This window comes from Nomascus leucogenys, chromosome 1a (assembly GCF_006542625.1).
Source record: "Nomascus leucogenys isolate Asia chromosome 1a, Asia_NLE_v1, whole genome shotgun sequence".
NCBI classification, from domain to species: domain Eukaryota; kingdom Metazoa; phylum Chordata; class Mammalia; order Primates; family Hylobatidae; genus Nomascus; species Nomascus leucogenys.
In genome coordinates, this window is record NC_044381.1 from 20,013,641 (window position 1) to 20,031,729 (window position 18,089).

The 18,089-nt window shown below is 37.1% G+C and overlaps 1 protein-coding gene and 1 pseudogene across 3 annotated transcripts in view; both read left to right on the forward strand.

The window, feature by feature from the left end:
* Positions 1 to 18,089, forward strand: part of DENND4C (DENN domain containing 4C) — a 142,589-nt gene that overhangs the window by 69,636 nt on the left and 54,864 nt on the right. For all 3 annotated transcript variants that reach the window (XM_012500698.2, XM_030818805.1, XM_030818850.1), the window contains exons 10-12: positions 4,862 to 5,037; positions 15,583 to 15,683; positions 15,787 to 16,005. In XM_012500698.2, the coding sequence (XP_012356152.1) occupies positions 4,862 to 5,037; positions 15,583 to 15,683; positions 15,787 to 16,005 (496 nt within the window). The remainder of the gene's footprint in view (positions 1 to 4,861; positions 5,038 to 15,582; positions 15,684 to 15,786; positions 16,006 to 18,089) is intronic.
* LOC115836086 lies at positions 9,926 to 10,023 on the forward strand (annotated as a pseudogene).

Below are 18,089 nucleotides of genomic sequence, written 5' to 3' on the forward strand. Positions count from 1 at the left end.
CAAATTTTTAAAAAGCAACTTTGAAAAATTACCAGCCCAGTAAAAGTTGAATATAATCTGCTGGCAAAGAGAAGTAGGAAATATAAAGAAAACAAAGGTGATTTCTATTTTAGGAAAAATGTCAATTTCCAATTTTTCATATTTTTGAGTTCTTCCCAGAGTAAAAACTATATGATTGTATAATAAAACCTGAGAATGAAGCTGGTTGTATTGAGAGGCTCTGGCCAATTTCAGCTGTTCTAAAATTATGCAAATGATTATATGGTTAATTTCTCCCTATTTTAACTTTTAATAATTGTGAATCAGTAATATACAGGATATTCTAAGTGATTGTGAAATAGGATAATATACAGAGGCTTAGCGCTCATGTAAAGCATAAATAAAATTAAATTGTTAAATTGTTAAAAAATTAAAGTTGTTCCCTGCTTAAAACCCTTTGGCTTCCCATTGCACTTAGAATGAAGTCTGATTGACAGGCGTGGTGGCTCACGCCTGTAATCCCAGCAATTTGGGAGGCTGAGGTAGGCGGATCACCTGAGGTCAGGAGTTCGAGACCAGCCTGACCAAAATAGAGAAATCCTGCTCTACTAAAAATACACAGCCGGGCGTGGTGACACATGCCTATAATCTCAGCCACTCAGGAGGCTGAGGCAGGAGAATTGCTTGAACCCAGGAGGCGGAGGTTATGGTGAGCTGAGATCACATCATTGCACTGCAGCCTGGGCAGCAAGAGTGAAACTCCGTCTCGGGAAACAAACAAAAAAAAAGAATGAAGAATGAAGTCTGATTGTATAGGGCTTTATAGGCCATTGTATAGAACTTTAGATGTTCCACTTCTCCAACTCTATCACCCATTAGTTGTTTAATTTAAAATAGCTGACTCTCTTCTCTTCCATTCCCCATTTTAAGAATGTAAGTCTCCTGGGAGTAAGGACCTAATCTCTTGTTTACTCCTGTATTTTTAGCACTTGTTACAGTTGCCTAGCACAGAGTAGGCCCTCAATAAATACTTATTAAAACAACAAATGGGGTATGTCTCCAAGATCTTAATCTGGTTGGAGAAGTGCTGTTAGGACTGAAAACAATAGTAACCATATGAGACAGCTTCCAGGAGGATTCTCATTAAGTATTACTTTTCCAAGTCATCACAGTTGTGTGTGAAAGCAAAAGTTGTTAGAATATGAAAATATTTGTTAATGAACTGACCAGTTCTAGAAAGTTCCCACCCAGGCCAGGCACAGTGGCTCACGCCTGTAATCCCAGCACTTTGGGAGGCCAAGGCAGGCAGATCACGAGGTCAAGAGATCGAGACCATCCTGGCCAACATGGGGAAACTCTATTTCTACTAAAAATACAAAAATTAGCTGGGCGTGGTGGTGCACACCTGTAGTCCCAGCTACTCCGGAGGCTGAGGCAGGAAAATCGCTTAAACCCAGGAGACAGAGGTTGCTATGAGCTGAGATTGCACCACTGCACTCCAGCCTGGTGACAGAGCAAGACTCCATCTCAAAAAAAAAAAGTTCCCACCCAAATATTCCTTACTAAAACAGTGTTTATTCAAGCTCCTTTGTCAGAATCGTGGTGGCCAAGTCTTTTGATGGATTTCAGTAATATGGTGCAAGAACAGCTGAAAAAAGTGCTACATGGAATTGGTAATCATATGAAAAATGCCAGAGTATATGAGGTTTATGCAGCTGATGTTGGAGAGCTGTCTGAATTGCATGCAAAATTATTTATAAGTCATGATTTGGTAGTTATGCCGGTTACCATTTGAAGAAGAGAACATTGAAAAGAATGGTTACAAAACAAATGCTTCAAAAGGAGAATGATTTAAATATCAAAGAACATCAAAGAATTAAGGGAGACCCATAGCAAAGATCGATGAAATGTACAAGTGCTTTATGAAAAGTGACCCTATAGTGTTGCAAAAGGCAAAGGTGAAGAGAAGGATATCATATTTTGCTAGCATATAGCTTTTTTTCTAAGGTTTCTTAGATAGTTGGAGGGTGTAACATACTTTTGTTGAAAAGAAGATAATTGTCACTCAAGGAAATCTGAAGTCCTTGCAGGGTCCTTTGTGAGTGATAGTTGCAGGTGTAACATACCTTTTGTTGAATAGAAGATAATTGTCACTCAAAGAAATCTGAAGTCCTTGCAGGGTCCTTTGTGAGTGGCTCTGCCCCTCAGCAATCTGATCTTATTTTCCACTATTCTTCCTCTTGCTTACTCTTCTCCAGCATTCTGGCCTTACCATCCCGGGAGCATTAGGCATTCCCCATACCTTAAGGCCTTTGCCCTAGCTGTTGCTTCTCATTGAAGCACTCTTATATATCCCCTTGGCTAAATCTCTCACCTTCTTCAGGTTTCAGCTCTGTTGTCACTTTATTAATGAGTCCTGTCCTGTTTGTCCTAATACAACCTGCTTTTCCTCTCTCCTGCTCTGAACTCTAATGTCCTTCACTTGGCTTTACTTTTCCTTTTTTTTTTTTTTTTCATAGCACTTACCACTTCCTGACATATAGGTTGAGTATCGCTTGTCTAAAATGCTTGGAAAGAAGTGCTTTGGATTTAGGACTTTTTTGGATTTTGGTATGTTTGCAGAATACATGCTGGTTGAACATCCCTAATCTAAAAATCTGAAGTCCTAAATGCTTCTATGAGCAATTTCTTTTCTGTGTCATGTGGGTGCTCAAAAAGTGTTGGATTTTGCAGTACTTTGGATTTTGGATTTTCAGGTTAGGGATGCTCAACCTGTAGTATAATATTTTATTCCTTATGTTTTTCATTTATTTTTTTCTCTTCCTGCTAGACAAGGTGTTTGCAAGTGATGGCCGAATCCTGCCTGCAAAATCCTGCCTGCCACTTGTTTCTATAAAGTTTTATTGGAACATAGGCCATTTATTCATATATTGGCTATGACTGCTTTCATGCATGACAGCAGAGTTAAATGGTTGTGACAGAGACAATATGGCTTACAAGGCCTAAAATGTTTACTGTCTTTTACAGAAAAAGTTGCTGACTTTTCTCCTAAACTATAAACCTCATAAGGAGAGTGATCTCTTTCATTTATTGTTAAGCTCTCATTATGTAGAACAGTGATTGGTACATAGCAAGTGTCCAAATATTAAGTAAATAAATGTTTGAAGACAAAATTCCAATCCTGAATAACCCTCTGTAATAGCTGGCAGAGGTAGTAAGCGTTATAGGCATTTCTTTGGGGTGAGTGATGACAGATAAGGGTGATAATTGAACTAGACCTTAAAAGATAACATGAATTTTTATAGTAGAAGAAAAAAATTATCATCGGTAAAATTTTAGTACTAGCTAATTATTAAAATTTTTTTTGTAAAATTTATTCATTTATTTAATTTTTTTATGGAGATGAGGGTCTCACTCTGTTGTCCAAGCTGGCCTTGAACTCCTGGCCTCAAGCAGTCCTCCTGCCTTAGCCTCCCAAAGTGTTGAGAATCACTGCATTTGGCCTTAACATGTTTTAGTCTTTTTTTAAAAACATCAAAACTTGTCTTTTTTTAAAAAAAACAAAACAAAACACAAATGATACAATTGAAGTAAAGCTCTGTAAAGGAAAATGGGTAAAGATTCTTGAGGAATTTTTTTTCTCTTTTTTCTTTTTCTGTCTCATCATGTCTAGATAGAAGAATATTTTATACTGACTATTTTTTTTTTGAGACAGAGTCTTGCTCTGTTGCCCAGTCTGGAGTGCAGTGGTGCAAACTCAGCTCACTGCAACCTCCGCCTCCCGGGTTCAAGCAATTCTCCTGCCTCAGCCTCCTGAGTAGCTGGGATTACAGACATGGGCCACCACACTCAGCTAATTTTTGTGTTTTAGTAGAGACATGGTTTCTACATGTTGGCCAGGCCAGTTTCTCAAACTCCTGACCACAAGTGATCCACTCACCTCAGCCTCCCAAAGTGCTGGAATTACAGGCATGAGCCACCGTGCCCAGCCTATTGACAGTATTTTTAAGATGTCAAACATCACTCATGTTTATTTGAAGAGTTACGAATTTTTTTTTTTTTTTTTTTTTTTTTTTTTTTTGAGACGGAGTCTCACTCTGTTGCCTAGGCTGGAGTGCAGTGGCGTGATGTCTGCTCACTGCAAACTCCTCCTCCCAGGTTCACGCCATTCTCCTGCCTCAGCCTCCCAAGTAGCTGAGACTATAGGCACCCACCACCATGCCTGGCTAATTTTTTGTACTTTTTTTTTTTTTTTTTTTTTTTTAGTGGAGATGGGGTTTCACCTTGTTAGCCAGGATGGTCTCGATCCCCTGACCTTGTGATCCGCCTGCCTCGGCCTCCCAAAATGCTGGGATTACAGGCGTGAGCCACTGTACCCAGCCATGAATTTTTTTTTGTTGAGCTGTTTAATTATCTATTAGCATTCCCTAGAAAATAATTACTTTTTTTTTTTTAATCCTTGATGCTTTTAGTTGGATTTTGATCTGAGGTAATTTTGGAGAATTAATAGGTGAACGAAATGTGTACGAGTTAAAGATAATAAGTTTGTTTTATGATATTTGGGGCCATTTTATCTTATTTTGATTCTTTCCGTAAAATTGGAATGTGGGCTTTGTATAGATACTAGAAGAATTAACATGCAAAAAGCTGTTAGTATTTTTATTGTGCTTATGATCATCGTTATGGCTTGAAAATTTTAATTACATTTGTTCTTAGTATTGCTTAGTAGTATTTTATAATCATTTAGTTTTGGAATGAAGTTTAAGGTAAACAAAACAGACTTAACTGCTTTTCAGTGGTCCCTTTTCAGTAATACTAGTTACTTATATATTTTTGATTGCAAATTTAAAATTTGGTTAATTTTTTAAAACTTTTTCCCCAGATGATCTTTCCATTTCAGTGGCAATGCCCATATATTCCCCTTTGTCCTCTTTCACTGGCTGCAGTGCTTAGTGCACCTTTACCATTTATAGTTGGAGTTGACTCAAGGTATTTTGATCTTCATGACCCACCACAAGATGTTGTTTGCATTGACTTGGATACGAACATGTTGTATGTGTAAGTTGATTCATTTTATATTATCTCCCATTTATATTTTTCACTATGTAGAGTTACAGTTCTTTGAAAGCATCTAGAAATATGCTACTTTTGGTAGTTGTTAAATCTTCATCTTAAATACAGCAGCTCTCAACCAGGGCAGGTATCAGCATCTGGGAATGCTGTGTGATTTGGAAAAAAAAATGTTCAGTATTATGATAGTTTATATTTGGGTAACAATGTTAAATGTAAGCAGGAGATATTTATGTTTATCAGAAGAGACTATGAGTTGGAAAAGTAATGGTTAAACACCTTTTTCAGAGCTCAAGAGATGATATGCTTTCTAGGTTTAATTCAAAATCCATATGTAAGTAAAATGGGTTTACCCATTGGAGATAAAGTTTAGTTACATTATAAGGTGATATACCATTTGCCTAGTTGTCGGGATTTGAATTTTATAAGGATCTGTTGTTTACTGCATAGAAATTTATATTAAAAATCAGTGATAGTTTGTGTTTGCTGGAGGTGATAAGTACAGCAGTGGTACAGCTGAGGGTTCAGAGAGTAGCAAACTACATTAATAAAAGAAATAGTTCTGGATGGATGTTTAAGGGTTACCCCTTCCCCCACCAAAAGTGGGAAAGGACAGTAAGTATTAAAAGTTTTCTTTTGTTGGTGCCAACTGCCAGGCTGTAGAACGCTTTTATTCTTTACTGTTTGAGATTGGTAGAAAATGAATAGAGAAATATTTTGGGTGAGGCCTGAATAGTTCCAACAGTAGAATTCGTTGGGAAAATATTTTTATGTGAACCAAAAAAATAACCTAAGGAAGGAAGAAAACATTTGCTATAACTCAAAATATAATTTTGACATGGATCTACCATTGTATTTTGAAACTGTATAGCTGTAGTAGCTCCTTATGTATCTTCTAAAATAAATTTGAAATGTTTGCTCAATTGTATTTATTTATTTATTTTGAGACAGAGTCTCACTCTGTTGCCCAGGTGACAGAGTTACAGTGGTGCAATCTTGACTCACTGCAGTCTCCGCCTCCTGGGATCAAGTGATTCTCTTGCCTCAGCCTCCCGAGTAGCTGGAATTACAGGCGCATGCCACCACACCCGGCTAATTTTTTTTGTATTTTTAGTAGAGATGAGGTTTTACCATGTTGGCCAGGCAGGTCTTGAACTGCTGACCTCAGGTGATCCACCCACCTTGACCTCCCAAAGTGCTGGGATTACAGGCGTGAGCCACCGTGCCCGGCCTGCTCAATTGTGTTTAAAGAATTATAAAATGTGCCCAGGTGTAGTGTCTCACACCTGTAATCTCAGTACTTTCTGAGGCTGAGGCAGGAGGATCACTTGAGCCCAGGAGTTTAAGACCAGCCTGGGCAACATGGTGAGACTCCATCTACATAAAATAAAAAATTAGCCAGGAGTGGTGGTTCATGCCCATAGTCTCAGCTACACAGGCAGCTGAGGAGGAAAGATCACTTTAGTCCAGGAGGTCCAGGCCGCAGTGAGCCATGTTCACCCCACTGCACTGCAGCCTGGCTAACAGAGCAAGACTCTGTCTCAAAAAAAAAAAAAAAAAAAAAAAAGAAATACTTCCAAATTATACAGAATAATGTAAATAACTTGTATCTATTCACCACAACTTTATTAAGAAATAGGCCGGGCACAGTGGCTCATGCCTATAATCCCAGCACTTTGGGAGGCCGAGGCAGATGGATCACCTGAGGTCAGGAGTTCAAGACCACCCTGGCCAACATGGTGATACTCTGTCTCTACTAAAAACACAAAAATTAGCCAGGCATGTGGTGGGTGCCTGTAATCCCAACTACTTGGGAGTCTGAGGCAAGAGAATTGCTTGAATCGAGGAGGTGGAGCTTGCAGTGAAGAGGAGATCATGCCCTTGCACTCCAGCCTGGGTGACAGCGAGACTCTGTCTCAAAAAAAAAAAAAAAAAAAAAAGAAAATATTAGCAATAAATCTGAAATCCCTAGATAGCCCTCCACAACCATATTTTGCTCCTGTCTCCCAGAGAGGAGCTCCAGATCCAGCCATCATCTTGGATAAACTCCACATCCAACCGTCATCTTAGATTTGGAGTTTATCACATACATGTATTTTTAAAACATTTATTATATATGTATTAATCTAAATAAAATTTTGTTTTGCATACTTCTAAATTTTTTTCTACTTGAATAGTTTTCTGTGAATTGCTTTTTCGCTCACCATTCTTTGTGAGGTTCATCCAGTTCATTTTCAATGGTGATCAATGTTGATGGACATTTAGGTTGTATCTAGATCTTTGATGTTAGGAACAAGGCTGTTCTGATCATTGTATATATTTCCTTGAGTATATGCTCAGGAATTCCTTTGAAGCATATACCTGGAAGCGCTAATGTTGCTTGGTAGGGAATGAGCATTTTGAACTTAATAGCTAATACCAGATTACTCTCCCAAGTTTACTCCATCCTCAGCAGATGAGAGTTCTCTTTGTTTCATATCCTTGCCAACACTTGTGGTCAGACTTTTAAATTTTTTACCAATTTGATGGTAATGGTATTTCACCGTGGCTTTAATTAACATTTCCTTTATTGGTAGCAAATGGAGCAAAATTTTCATATCTTTGTGCCCCTTCGTTTTCCTCTCCTGTGAACTGGATGTTCTTTTTGTTGGTACATTTTCCTGTTAGATTGTTTGTCTTTTTCTTTTGATTTGTAGAAATTGTATATATAATCTGGAATTAATTCTTGGTCTGCTGTATGCATTCCAGATAGCTTCTCCCACATTGTGACCTGTCATTCCATTCTGTTTTTGGTGTCTTTTGATAAAACAGAGGCTTATCTTAATTTATCAAATTTATTAATTATTCTTTATGGAGTACTGTTTTTGGTTCTTGTATATGAGATATTTTGCCTTGAGGCCATGAAATACTATCATGGTTATTTCTTAAGTTGTGAGGTTTGCCTCTCTCATTTAGTTATTTAATTCAGCTAAACTTGATATGACATATCAGTTTCTACATTTGTATAAATACGTATCTGGGCTAATTCTTTTCCTTTGATTTGCTTCAGTCTGTTGCCAGTATTATACTATATTAATGGCTTTAAAATTAAGTTGTCTACAACATGAATGAACCTTGAAAACATTATGTTAAAAGACCTTATATTATGATTCAATTTATATGAAATGTCCAAAGCAGGCAAATCTCTAGAGGCAGAAAGTAGATTGATTAGTGATTGTCTTGGAATGAAGAGGATGGGAGTATTGGAAGCTAAGTGACTATGGGATTTCTTTTTGAGGTGATGAAAATACTCTAAAATTGCTTGTAGGCCGGGAGTGGTGGCTCACGCCTGTAATCCCAGTACTTCGGGAGGCTGAGATGGGTGGATCTCCCGAGGTCGGGAGTTTGAGACCAGCCTGACCAACATGGAGAAACCCCATCTCTACTGAAAAAACAAAACTAGCCGGGCATGGTGGCGCATGCCTGTAATCCCAGCTATTCGGGAGGCTGAGGCAGGAGAATTGCTTGAACCCAGGAGGCAGAGGTTGCAGTGAGTTGAGATCGCATCGTTGCACTCCAGCCTGGGCAACAAGAGTAAAACTCCATCTCAAAAAAAAAAAAAAAAAAAAAAAAAATTGATTGTAGTGGTGGTTACACAATTTCGTGAATATAATAAAAACCATTGAATTGCACAGGTCAAATGGGTGAATTGTATGGTATATGAATTTGTATCTTAATAAAACTGTTTTAAAAAATCATGGTATGAGACCTTTTTTTTTTTTTTTTGGCAATGTCCATGGCGAATCCCCTTACTCCTGTTCTTTTTAAAAATTGTTTTGACTCTATTTGGTCTTTTGTTTTTCCATATAAATTTTAATACCATCTTATTAAGCTCCACACAAAATTACATTGGGATTTTTGTTAGAATTTTTTTTTTTTTACCTTTTAAATTTTTTTTAATTGACATAGTAATTGTATATATTTATGAGGTACAATCTGATGCTTTGGTGTATGTATACATCATGGAATGTTTACATCAAGTAGTTAATATATAGTATTTATAGATTCATTTGGAGGCAGATGATACCTTTTTGACACACATTTAAAATATGCACAGGAAATGTGACCCATGAATGTGGTATTTCACTTCATAGGTCTTTTCAACATTTTTTGGTAAACTTTGTGTTTTCTCCAGAAAGATAATTCACATTTTTTGTTAGACTTATTTATTCCTAAGTATCTTTCAGTTTTTATTGTTACTGTAAATGGTATTTTAAATGAGACTTTCTACTTGTTGCTGGGAAATGTAGTTGATTTTTATATAGTGGTCTTATATCTAGTAACTTAGTTGAATTCTGTTATTTTAATTTGTATATTATCTTCAATTTTCTGCCTATAAACATCACATTTCTCTACTTATACTATCCTAATATATTTTTAAATTTTTTATCTTAATTCTCCAGCTAGGATCGCTAGTGTAATGTTGAATAGAAGTAGTTATAGTTGGTGTCTTGTCTTGTTTCTAATTTCAAAGGGGATGCTTTGAGCAGTTTATCATAAAGTATGATTATTGGTATACAACAGGGATTGACATCTGGCCCAAAGCTTGTTTTTGTAAATAAAGTTTTATTGGAACACAGCCATGCTCATTCATTTACATATGGCCTATGCCTGCTTTCATGATACAACAGCACATTTGAGTAGTGATGACAGAGACTGTGTGGTCCTCAAAGCCTAAAATATTTACTGTCTGGCCCTTTCAGTAAAAATTTGCCTATCCTTCCTCTAGAGTTTTGATATCTTAATTACAAATTAAGGAATTTACCTTCTACTTCTATGTCATTAAAATTTTTTTAAAATCATAAGTAGATACTGAATTTTATAAATACTTTTTGTGATCTTCTTGTAGTTCATAAGCGTTGATGATTGGACGTTCATGCACATGTGTGAGATGTGCCTCCTACAACTTGATGTTGGCATATTACCTGTCTGGTGTGAAAGGAAAAAAAAAACCTTTTTATTCACCTGTTGAGATAAGCATTTTCTCCTTTACTCTGTGTGGTAAATTACATTATAAAGTCAATTAGTAGTAGACAGTCCTTGTATTCTTGAAATAAACATCATTATACTGGATTAAATTTGCTAAGAATTTAAGATAATTGCATTGATGTTCATAAATGATATTGGCCTGATGTATAGCTTTTTAGTTGCAGACCACACTTTGTATATAATGCGTTTATTTTTGTAGACTTTATTCTTTATTTTTATCAAAAAAATTTATTTGACTTATGTATTATATTAAAGTGTGTCTTTTGAATTTCCAAAGTTTTTTTCCTTTGTTTGACAGTGTCTTGCTCTGTCTCCCATGCTGGATGGTGTAGAGTGGCCCGATCTTGGCTCACTGCAACCTCCGCCTCCTGGGTTCAAGCAATTCTTGTGCCTCAGCCTTCCGAGTAGCTGGGACCACAGGCATGCACCATCATACTTGGCTAATTTTTTTGTATTTTTAGTAGAGACAGGATTTCACCATGTTGGCCAAGCTGGTCTGGATCTCCTAACCTCAGGTGATCCGCCCACCTCGGCCTCCTGAAGTGCTAGAATTACAGGCATGAGCCACTGCACCTGGTCCCCACAAAGTTTATTTTCTCTTAAATGCTAACTCAGTTGAATTGTGATCAGAACATTCTCTGTTACTACTTGTTGAGATTTGCTTTGAAGCCAAGTATATGGTCAGTTTTTGTAAATATTCTATGTGAAAGAGTTCCTAGAAATTGTCAAAAGACGGATAACTCTATAGAAAAATAGGCAAAGACTATGAAGTCTTTTCACAGAAAATCAAATAAGCTTAAGCTTATTTAATGCTTAAGCATCTCACTCATTATAGGAGAAATGCCACATTAGTTCTTCATGTTGATACTACTTTTTCACTTTTCAGATTGGCCAAAAAGAAAAAAAATTCAAAATGAAATGCGTAAATAGCATACTATTTGAGGATGATGGGAAATAAACAGTCTTTATGCATTCACTGCAGTTAGAAGTGAGATATATATGATGACAGCTTCTGTGGAGGGTATCTGGCAACATTTGTCAAAATTACAAATATATATACTTCAGCAATTCCACTTCTAGGAATTTATCCTAACATTTTATTTTGTATGAAATCATGTTTGTTCAAAATAGAAAAAGAAAAATCCAGATGTCCCAGACTTGTTAAATGGTTCCTACAATGGAATACTACTGTAACGCTGTAAAATGAGCAAGGATGCTTTCTGTATTGGGAAAAAAATCACAAAAGATATTTTGTTTTTGTTTGTTTGTTTGTTTTTTGTTTGTTTGTTTTTGAGACAGAGTCTTGCTCTGTCACCCAGGCTGGAGTGTAGTGACGTGATCTTGGCTCACTGGAATGTCCACTTTCCAGGCTCAAGCAATTCTTGTGCCTCAGCCTCCCGAGTAGCTGGGATTACAGACGTGTTCACCGTGGCCACTTAATTTTTGTATTTTTTGTAGAGATGGGGTTTCACCATGTTGGCCAGGCTGGTTTCAAACTGCTGGCCTCAAGTGATATGCCTACATCAGCCTCCCAAAGTGCTGGGATTACAGGTGTGAGCCACCGTGCCCGGCTACAGATTATTAAATGAAAAAAATCAAGGTGGTAATTGTGTATTGCAGTGTGCTGCTACTTGTGCTGCTACTTGTATCTGCTAGTTTTGGAATAAAGACACATTAAAATATGCACAAGAAACTAGTGATTATGTATTATGGGGGTGAGGGAGCTGAGCAGACGTGGAACAAGGGTGTGTATATGTGTTTTAAGTTATTTTTGAGCTGTGTGATCATATTAAAGTTTTAAAAATCCCAGTTTGATGGTGGATTTGTCAATTGCATTTTATGCTTATGTGGACATTTGCTTTATGTACTTAATTAAGGCTGCGTTATGAGGGACACTCAAGTTCAAAATGGTTCTGCAGTTAAATGAATACTTTTGTCTTGTAGCCACTTTAAAAAAAATCACTGATGCTCTTTTTGTTAGTTTGTGCTTTTCTTCTCATTAATATATTATGTTAGATATATTATGTTTGGTATATCTTTTCCCATCCTTTTAATTTCAGATATTCTATATATAGTATATAACTGGCATTAAAAATCCAATCTAACATTTGTCTTTTTATTGAAGAATGCATTAATTTACATATATTATATATTTGAACATTTCTATCTTATTTTGTCCTTTTTGTTCTGCTGTTATTCTTTTCTCTCTTTCAGATTGAATGAATTATTTTCCCATCTGCTTACCTAAATGTTATATTATGTGTGTCTATAATTTCATATTTATGTTCCTTTAATGATTCCTCTTAATTTTTTAATATGGGTACTTAGAACTTAAAATTAATATTTTACTCTTTTTTCAAGCAGTAAAGTAGACTTTAAAATACTTTAATTGGCAACATCCTCTTACTCTAATTGGTACAAAAACAATGAATTTTACAATCGATGGCCCATTAGATTAGATGAAATGCAGTTCATCTACCCACAGTAGCCCTGTATATTAGGTAAATTATCAGTCCTCATTTTGCAGATCAGAAAATTGAGTAACAGACTAATTGACTGATTTATACAAACTCACACAGATAGTAAACGTCAGGGCCAGATTACAAATGGATGATAATCCAGACAATAATGACAGTATTTTATTTGGGGGAGGGGGTTAAAAGATAGCACTAAAATATTAGACAGGGATTACATAAAATGAGAGAAGTTGATCAGAGTTAAACTTGACATGCCATCACTTTTAAGACAGTTTCAAGAGACGTTAAAATATGTCTTTTAACAGTACCAGGCACAAAGGAAGTGTTAGCTCTTTTATTAGACGTTTATCCTTACAGAGAGGATATTATGTTTGCTTCCATTCTGGTGGCATTAAGCCAGGGAGCACTTGGAGTTAGTTATTTTGACTTAAAGTTTCTTGTGCCATGCCAGTAGCATGCAGTCAAACTCATAACCCATTAGTTGGCAGGCATATAGTAATGAATTCTCAGGGGAGATCCCTCCCCTAATCAAAATCCAAACTGAGAGAGCTAAGCTATGAGGACACAAGGCATAAGAATGATGCAATGATTAGCCGGGTGTGGTGCCATGTGCCTGTAATGCCAGCTACTTGGGGGGCCGAGGCAGGAAAATCGCTTGAACATGGAAGGAAGAGGTTGCAGTAAGCTGAGATCATTCCACTGCACTACAGCCTGGGCAACAGAACGAGACTTCCCCTCAAGAGAGGGGAAGAAAAAGAATGATACAATGGACTTTGGGGACTTGGGGGAAAGGGTGGGAGGGTGTTGAGGAACAAAATACTACACATGAGGCCAGTCTCGGTGGCTCATGCCTGTAGCCCCAGCACCTTGGGAGGCCGAGGCAGGCGGATCACGAGGTCAGGAGATTGAGACCATCCTGGCTAACACAGTGAAACCCCATCTCTACTAAAAATACAAAAAATTATCTGGGCGTGGTGCTACACGCCTGTAGTCCCAGCTACTCAGGAGCCTGAGGCAGGAGAATCGCTTGAACCTGGGAGGTGGAGGTTGCAGTGAGCCAAGATCGCGCCTCTGCACTCCAGCCTGGGCGACAGCGCAAAGACTACACATGGAGTACAGTATATACTACTTGGGTGCACCTAAATCTCAGAAATCACCACTAAAGAACTAATTCATGTAACCAGACACCACCTGTTCCCCAAAAACCTATTGAAATTTAAAAAACATTGACATATTTTGTTAAAATAAAAGATTTAAAGTATGCAAAAAAAGATCCCAAAATGCAACGACGTGCTTAGAAAAAAAAACTACATGTGAACTGCACTGACTGCTAAAGAAAAATAATACAAAATAGAACCTGTTTAAAAAATCATTTAATTTTTCATTAAAAAATTAAATTTTTATTAAATTTATTAATTTCATTAATTAGCTAATATAAAGGTTCCAGGGTTCCAGGTTGATCCTAAAGCTGGAATCTGCCCTTTTCATTATGCCATGCTACATTTAGAGAAACCTAAGCAATTCACTAACTTAGGTAAAGGGCTTAGAATTGTAGCATTTTGGGTTAAAAAAAGAATCAGGCTGGGTGCAGTGGCTCATGCCTGTAATCCCAGCACTTTGGGAGGCCAAGGTGGGTGTATCACATGAGGTCAGGAGTTCGAGACCAGCCTGGACAACATGATGAAACCCTGTCTCTACTAAAATAAAAAATTAGCCGGGTGTGATGGCGCGCCCGTGTAATCCCAGCTACTCAGGAGGCTGAGGCAGGAGAATCGCTTGAACCCGGAAGGCGGAGGTTGCAGTGAGCTGAGATCGTACCACTGCACTCCAGCCTGGACGACAGAGACTCCGTCTCAAAAAAAAAAAAAGAAAAGAAAAGAAAAGAAAAAGCTGAGCCAGACTTTCAAGGGTACCAGTTTTATTTGGAAGTTTCAGTTCTAACATACTTCTTGGTGAGACTGAAACTTTGTCTCCTGTTCTGTGAGAAGCCTTTAAAATCCAAGGCTGTCCGTTAGTCTTCAGGGCAGAAGTGGCCTTGGTGTTACTCTGGGTTTTCAACTCGTGAAGATGTCCCCAGTTTTCTTGCCAGCTTAACCATGAATTTTAAAGAAAGTTTGTTATATTTATGCTAACTTTTGTAAGAGGGCTTTTTAGGCAGTTGTCTGCTGTATTTTATATTCTTATATTCTTGGAATATATCTATATATACACACACATACACATACATATATTTTATATCTTCGGAATATAAAATTTTGGAAAAAGAAGCTTTTAGTAATACCTTTAAAAATGGTCATCTCTATGGCTTTGGGTTTTTTTTTTTTCTTTTTGAGACATAGTCTTGCTCTGTTGCCCAAGTTGGAGTGCAGTAGCGCAATCTCGGCTCACTGCAACCTCCGCCTCCCAGGTTCGAGTGATTCTTCTGCCTCAGCCTCCTGAGTAGCTGGGACTACAGGCACACACCACCACACCCGGCTGATTTTTGTATTTTTAGTAGAGACAGGGTTTCACCATGTTGGCCAGGCTGGCCTGGCTTTGGTTTTTATTGTTTCGTGATCATAGATTATATTGAATAATGGTGTTACGATTAATTTATTTTTAACTGTGAGGGCTAGATGAACTACATGTGCTTTTAATCCTTACTTAAATTCCAATTCTTCTCTTTGGGCACACAGCATTTTAGAAGCCTACCAGTAGGTAGTTTGAAGTCTCATGTCAACTAGATTTGACACTTAGAATATTATAATTTTAAAATGTGACTTTTGAAGCTAGACTTCAGTGTTGTATTCCTAACTCCAACATTGAAAATATATGTTGGAAGGTTAGAATGAGATGGCTAAATTTGACAGAGGTCGATTGAATGAAAAGAGAACTTCCTTGAAATTTACTTATTCAAACTGTTTGCATCAGTTATGACTGCAGTAAAAACATCTTTTCCATTTTCTTGTTTTAGGTTGATGCAAGAATTTTGTCTAGTAAAAGCAGATTATGCATAACACATTTTATGAATTTTGTTCTGATTTAATAGATCAGATGAAAAGAAGAACATGAACTGGAAGCAACTTCCCAAAAAGCCGTGCAAAAATCTACTTAGCACCTTAAAGAAATTGTATCCCCAGCTGTCTTCAGGTAATGTGAGGGAAAAGGAATATTATTAATGAAGGAATGTATATGAGAAAATTCTTCTTAAATTTAACATAATATCATTTTCTGTTTTTATTTCCTTTGTTAGTTCACCGAAAAACTCAAGAAGGCTCGGCGATTGACATGACTCCAATTGAAGCAGATTTCTCCTGGCAAAAGAAGATGACACAGCTTGAGATGGAAATTCAAGAGGCATTTTTGCGCTTTATGGCGTCTGTTTTAAAAGGATATAGAACATATCTCAGACCAATCACAGAGGCTCCTTCAAATAAAGCCACAGCTGCTGATTCATTGTTTGACCGACAGGGTGAGTAGCATTGAAAGTACAATTCCTTTTATTGAGGTGAAAAACATTTTATATTTGATGTTGCTGTCAAGAAATAACTTATTGTGTAAATTATTACAAATTCACATTCAAATATAATGAACCTGCATGTATTTGTAACCTAGCTTTACGACTAGAATTTCTTGTAATTTTTATAGCCCATTTTTTTCCCGGAGAAATCTGAAACTAGAGATATTTAATTATGAAAAGTCAAAGATGTTACCTATATTTACAATATCTTGTAGTCAGTTATCTTAGTAGAACATAACTGGAGATTTGCCTTCAGGTATTTCCTCAATTTTGTGTAGTTCTTGGATTTGTACACTTTTTTAAAATAGAGTGGAGTCTTGCTGTCTTGGCCAGGCTGAACTCGAACTCCTGGCCTCAAGTGGTCCTCCTCCCTTGGCTTTCCAAAATGCTGGGATTACAGGTGTGAGCCACTGCACTTGACCAGATGTGTACACTTTTGGCTTTACAATTAGTTTGTGCAATGAGGGCACCACATTTTAAACATTTTTGACTAATGTAGCTTTGTTCCAGGGAAAAAATATACTCATTATTTTTAGTATGTTTTGTTTTAGGGAATTATAGAGATTTTTGTTGTTATTCAGCTACTGTTATATATGTAGTAGCAATCTTACATCTATATCAATATTTATGTGAAATTATTTTACTTTTCTGTGCTTTTTACCTAGCGATTACTTTAAAAAAAAATCTGTATTTTCCCAATAATCCTTTTGTCCTTTATCTTTTCTGCTTTAGTGTAACTTACCGCTTAAATATTTAGTTACCACTTACTGGCTAGTTATTATGTAGGACTATAAAGAAGTATAAAACCTAGCTCTATGGGATCTTAAATGGAAAATACTTAAGATATTTTAAAAATAGAACAAGTACTCAAGAAAACATATTTTACACAGTTTTAATTTGGAATTTTTAAGAGTTCAGAAAAAAAAAGGGATATTCTTCCAAATATTCCAGTATTTCAAAATGGGTATTTTGGAAGACTTCATGGAGGAAGCATGACTTGGAAGAATGGGTAGAATGGAGATAAATGGAGAAGAACAGGAAAGGCTTTCTGGAAGTCCATAGGCATTAAGTGTCAAATCTGAGTTAGAATTTCTACTTCGTTATTTATAAAGTCTTCCTGGAGCTTATTAAAGTTTTCTCTACCGGGCGCAGTGGCTCACACCTGTAACCCCAGCACTTTGGGAGACTAAGGCAGGCAGATCACCTGAGGTTGGGAGTTCGAGACCAGCCTGGCCAACATGGTGAAACCCCGCCTCTACGAAAAATATAAAAATTAGCCGGGTGTGGTGGTGTGTGCCTGTAATCCCAGCTATTCGGGAGGCTGAGGGAGGAGAATCACTTGAACTCGGGAGATGGAGGTTGCAGAGAGCCAAGATCGTGCCATTGCACTCCAGCCTGGGCGACGAGTGAAACTCCATCTCAAAAAAATTAAAAAATAAATAAAGTTTTCTCGTTAATAAAATGGAGGTGATACCTACTTCATGTTTGTGAAGATAAAATGAGAAAATATATGTGAAGCAATTAGTACAAGTACTTTAAAATACTCATGATAACAGCTATTATCATTCATGGTAATAACAAAATGGAAATAGCCTCAAGAGGAAAAAGCACAAGGCCTGCGGATTAGTTTGCTGGGGCTGCCATAACAAAGTACCACAGACTAGGTGGCTTAAACAACAGAAATTATTTTCTCGTGGTTTTGGAAGTTAAACTGAGATCAAGGTAGTTAGCAGGTTTGGTTTCTTCTGAAGCCTCTTCCCTTTGCTTATAGATGGCTATTTTCTCCATATGGTCTTCCTTCAATGTTTGTCTTATGTCCAAATATCCTCTTCTTACAAGGCTACCAGTCTTACTGAACTAGGGTCTACCCAATAATCCTCATTTTAGCATAATTACCTCTTTAAAGACCCTGTCTCCAAATAGTTACATTCCAAGGTACTAGGGGCTAGGAACTTAATATATAAATTTTGGGCCAGACGCAGTGGCTCATGCCTATAATCCCAGCACTTTGGGAGGCCAAGGCAGGCCGATCACCT